The sequence below is a fragment of the Prosopis cineraria genome, unplaced genomic scaffold, assembly GCF_029017545.1.
Source record: "Prosopis cineraria cultivar Desert tree isolate PC_DT_omini unplaced genomic scaffold, ASM2901754v1 PC1, whole genome shotgun sequence".
NCBI lineage: Eukaryota > Viridiplantae > Streptophyta > Magnoliopsida > Fabales > Fabaceae > Prosopis > Prosopis cineraria.
In genome coordinates this window covers 34,215,243-34,220,612 of record NW_026555332.1, presented here as the reverse complement: position 1 = coordinate 34,220,612, position 5,370 = coordinate 34,215,243, and the positions used below count along the sequence as shown (strand labels likewise).

Below are 5,370 nucleotides of genomic sequence, written 5' to 3'. Positions count from 1 at the left end.
AGCCAGGAGGGCCATCCCATTGCCTTTTTTAGTGAGAAGCTCAATGATGCCAAGCTCAGATATTCTACCTATGACAAGGAATTCTATGCCATTGTTTGAGCTCTTCAATATTGGAGTCATTATCTCCTAAATAAAGAGTTCATACTTTTTTCGGATCATGACGCTCTCAAGTATTTGAATTCCCAGCAGAAGATCAGCCGCAGACATGCTCGTTAGAGTGAACTCTTATAGTCTTATCCATTCTTTATCAAACATAAGGCTGGAACTCTGAACTCCATAGCTGATGCCCTTAATCGTCGCCATGTGCTACTTACAACACTGCAAACCAAGGTTGTTGGATTTGACCTTATCAAAGAGTTGTATCAGGATGATCCTGATTTTTGAGGAGTGTAGGAAGCAACCGTAAATCAACCTTTCCACCAGTTCTACAGGCATGACGGTTTTTTATTTCAAGGTAAAACCCTCTGTATTCCATAGGGTTCCTTGAGAGAAGCCATAATTTGGGAAGCATATGACGGTGGATTAGCTGGACATTTTAGACGGGATAAAACAGTTGATCTAGTGAAGGGCAACTTTTACTGGCCTCTACTTGAACGGGATGTCAACAGGCATATACAAAGATGCAGAATTTGTCACTTGGCTAAATCCAAGGGTTAGAATACCGGACTATACATGCCTTTGCCAATTCTAGAAGCACCGTGGGAAGATATAACTATGGGTTTTGTTCTAGGTTTACCACGGACTTAGAGGCAAAAAGATTCTATCATGGTAGTTGTGGATCGTTTTTCAAAAATAGCCCATTTCATCCCATGCCAGAAGACCAGCGACGCTGTTCAAGTAGCAGACTTGTACTTTAAGGAGATTGTGCGTCTTCATGGCATTCCTAAAACTATCACTTCTGACTGTGATGTGAAGTTTCTTAGCCACTTTTGGCGGACGCTATGGAAGAAGATGGGAACTAAGCTCCAATTTAGCAGCGCTAGTCATGCCCCGACAGATGGTCAAACTAAAGCTAGAAATAGGATTCTTGGTAATCTTCTTCGTAGTTTCGTGGGGAAGAATTTGAAGCAGTGGGATCTTATTCTTGCTCAAGTTGAGTTTGCTTATAATAACTCTGTCAATCAAGCAACTGGGAAGTGTCCGTTTGAAGTTATTTATGGCACTCGTCCCCTTAGTCCACTAGACTTGAGCCCTTCACTTGATAAGCAGCAATACAGCTTTGATGCTGACCAAAGGGCTAAGGAAATTAAGAAGTTGCATAAGCAAGTCCGCGAGCGAATTCAAAAGCAGAATTTGAGATACAAAGCTCAACGTGACAAGCATCAAAGACAGCAGACTTTTAAGATAGGAGATTTGGTTTGGATACATCTATGAAAGGAACGATTTCCTAAACAGCCAAACACCAAGTTGTCTCCAAGAGCTGATGGTCCGTTCAAGATAGTGCAAAGGATCAACAACAATGCTTACAAGGTGGAATTACCTAGTTCTTATGGTGTATCTGCCACCTTCAATGTCACTGATTTATCTCCGTATGTTGATGAAGATGATGAATTTGACTCGAGGGCGAGTTCTTCCCAACCTGAGGAGGATGAAATGGAAAGAGCAGAAACGAGCTGAAACGGAAGGCACACACATAATGAAGTAGAAGTGGGAGACACATATAATGAAACATCATAAACTCTTTGTAACCTCCCCTTAATTTCTGTAATCCCTCTTTAAATTTGTACGGTTCAGTTTTATAAATTCTAGAACTATAAATAGGATCCTTGTGGCTGTGAAAGAGGCAGACTTGAAAAAAAAAAAAATTACTTGTTTCTCATTCGGTTTCTGTGCTAGGAGCTAAATGGCTTCATTCTCGGGTTCTGTCCATGCAAGGCTTAAAATCTCAGGCTTCGTGCTAATTTTCCTTTTTTTTAACGTATTGTCTTTTTCATGGTTGAAAAAATTGTTTTACGCCATCTGACTTGTCAATATTTTTTTAATTAAGGATTGGAGTTTCAACACTTTTTACTTATTGAGGAAAAAAAAAAAAAACACTTTTTACGAAAAAAGCTCCCCTTTTCTTTTTCTCCGAGGCGCGCACCTTCTCCCCGCCCCATTCTTCATCCTTCTTTCTCTTGGTCTCGTCTTCATTGTTGGCATTCTCTATCAGGCTGTATCAAGCTTCTCGCGTGGGTTTTCCATTTGCATCTCGCCGTTCTCCAGGTTCGCTGTGCATTCTTGATCTCGCCGTTTTTCAAGCTTTATCACGCTCAGATTCTCGATCTCAGCGTCACCCAGAGCTTTGTGTTGGCCGTTCTCGCTTATGGTTCTCCAATCCAATGTTCTCCGCGCTTCTCGCTACCGTCTTGTGGGTATATGTATTTGCAACTCAAACGATTTCCAAAAAGCTTGATGAAACCCTGAAATGTCTTTGTGGGCTGTGGCTATGTGTTCAACCAAATACCTGAATCTTTCTATCCACTTTGATTCCCAGGATTTGTTTTACACATAAAACTCTGAATTTCTCTGTTAAATACATGATGCCTTTGTGCAGAATATTGCGTGAGAGATGATGGAGAAGAAAGACATCTTCTGTTAATACCAGTGTTCCTGACGTGACATCTTCATTCTTCTTTCAGCAAATATTTTTTTCAACTTTGAGAGATGAGAGCAAGCTTGTGCTTGCAGTCCCCAAAGCACAACGCAGAGCGAGAAGGGGGGGGGGGTTTCGCTTTTGTAGCTTGACCTTTTGTGGTTGTCTTGCTTTTTATTTTTGATTTGTGTTTGGATGCGGGGTTCAGTGGCGAGACCTCCACATAATATATTGCAAGTTAAATGGATCATTTTCATGACCATGCCATCCTAAAGTATTAACATTTCTATCACCTTATGTTGTTCTTTGTACTGATTTGGTTTGGCTTGCTATCATGTCGTGACTGAAAATTTTTACTTGATTCAAAAAAGATAAATCAATAATTTTTAAAAAATTGAGATGGGAGACATGTTTTATTATTTTCTGTCTTACCCACACATCTTTCCTGTAAGTTTTCAATTTGTTGCTTAATTTGTAGAATCTCGACTGGAAGCAGATAGAGAAGGTAGGATCCTAAGCTTCCCGTTCGTCTCGACTGTTCCCGCATGAAACTGCGCCAAATTGATTTCCATCTTCATCGATATTTTCCAAATTATTTCTAATGGATTTTGTCTTTCGTTCTGATTATCTCCTGGGCAATCGTTATCATTAGGACCTCATTTTCCTTGTCTTTTTACATATTTTACATTGGCTTAGTTTTATGCAGCAACAATGATTTGCTTTGGGTGCTTGGCACCTTTACTACTATGCTTTCCCATTTATTAGATTTTAGATTTTAATCTTACATATCCCCTGTTTAAATTTTAGTTGGTATTAGCTTGAAAGGATGAGGGCTTTTTTTTCAGACCATAATGTCCATAGTGATGCTACCGTCATTGAAGCTCTGTTTAATGGTCTGGATCATTGTTGGAGGTACAGGTTTTAGGTATGTTGAGGTGGAATTAAATTGTGCTCGGAGTTTTAATCTACTGAATATGGACATCTCATTCTCAACAGCGAATCCACTGCATGAAGTTTTTTACGAAGCTAGGAATACAGTTATGAGAGATTGGGGATTTTTTTTTGTTATACTCTTGTACTGACAGTGGTGACCAAATTACAGAGGTTGTTAGAATAGGTTTACATAGCCTTGATCATCTTGGTGCCTTGTATCATCAATCCTCTTTGGCCTTTGCTTTAAGGAAGGAATAGATTGTGAAAGGCATTAATCTTCACCCTTTGTATTTATATTTACTTGTACAATTTCTGCTAATATATGCTCCATTTTCCATTAAGAAAAAAATAAGGTACTTCTCTCTCGCCCTTTTCTCTTCGCCTATGCTTTCCTGCTGGTCAAACAACTACAATTCCTGCCAACTATTATGCTGCTACATAAATGCAATTTGTATTCTTCTGCCTTCCATAAAAGCCATTTTCCCACAGTGAGGTTTTCGAGGACTTCTTTTCATTTATTGATTTAGGATACTATGTATGCCTTTTCTTTTGTGTAAATTATGTACACCATTTTTGGGATATGAATTCTTAATTTTAATGTGGTTTAAACTTATTGTTAGGTTTGTTAATATTTTGATCCTGGCAAGGTTTCATTCAGATCATCAATTAATGGGAAGACATGTTCCTGTTAGTCTAGGGCCACATATAAACATTTCCATTTATTTACATAAGCATCTTCTTCATTTATATAAGCTTATCTATGTGGCTTATTTTTGTTAGTCTAAAGGCCATATATGAACATTCACTGGTCAATTAACTATCATAATTTTAAGAGGTTCATGGCAACAAGTGTATTGCAGTCCTAGCATATCTCTAATGCCTCTAAGACAACTTTCATTTGCTAGCATGTTCAAGTTGTGAGTATTAAAATCAACTTCTTGCTTTTCAAATTTCTTATTGCAACATGTTTCTGTTGATCGAAGTTATACTCAAACCTGAGAAATTTTATAATTTATAATATGATTTTTATTTACATAAATGTGCCATAATCATTCTAAAGGGTGTTAAATCTTTGGCATTGCCTTTTCTTTTTGGTAGAATAGAGAAATTTGGAGACACACGGTTACTCAACAACTTCCTGCTGAATCTGTAGCCAGTTGCTTTATCCAAAAAAAAAAAAAAAAAAAGCCTCTTGCTGAATCTGTAGCCAGCTGTCAATTTTTCCTATCGCAGTCTGAGTTTTGCATAAAGCAGACGCTATTTTTTCTTGAAAATTTTCAGGCTGAGCTGAAAAAGGATGCAGTAAGGAGAGAGATAATATGCCACAAGAACCATCAACTTCTTGTAAATACTCTGTCTACGGATTCGGCAAGACTTTTATCATTACCCAATTTGTGTTTACTAGCCTTGATCATACCATAAAGCATGTATATCTCTGCAAATATTATAATGTTGTTGATGGGTCTGATTTATGCTGCATGGCACAATGACAGTTACTACGTCTCAGATAATTCTGCTTTGGTTTTATGGTTGCCGTTTGGTGTTCTTTTTTCTCCCACTTCTCGTCCTTTTTAGTTCTCTTATCTCTCATCTTCTTAATTTTTGTTCTTCAGTTTAAATTAACTTACTCATGCATGTGCTTCTTCCCGTAAGCAAAAAATTGATATGGGTAATGTATATTCTTTATGCTTATCCATATTCTGTGAGCATCATCAGAAGTATATGCAATCCATGGGTAATTTTAAATTTTCTTGTATTAATATATGCTATTGTGACAGTGTCAACTCCATGGTATACTGTATATTTGCCTTCGATTATATGCTATTGTGTCAGTGTTCAGAGCTAATGGGAAGTGTGCTCTT

The 5,370-nt window shown here is 37.8% G+C and overlaps 1 protein-coding gene across 1 annotated transcript; it reads left to right on the top strand.

Moving 5' to 3' along the window:
• Positions 1-1,843: 1,843 nt before the first annotated feature.
• Positions 1,844-4,139, top strand: LOC129290570 (uncharacterized). The gene is made up of 3 exons (XM_054927407.1): positions 1,844-1,859; positions 2,020-2,354; positions 2,537-4,139. The coding sequence occupies exons 1-3, from the start codon at positions 1,844-1,846 to the stop codon at positions 2,546-2,548; spliced, it is 363 nt and encodes a 120-aa protein (XP_054783382.1). The 3' UTR covers positions 2,549-4,139.
• Positions 4,140-5,370: the final 1,231 nt, after the last annotated feature.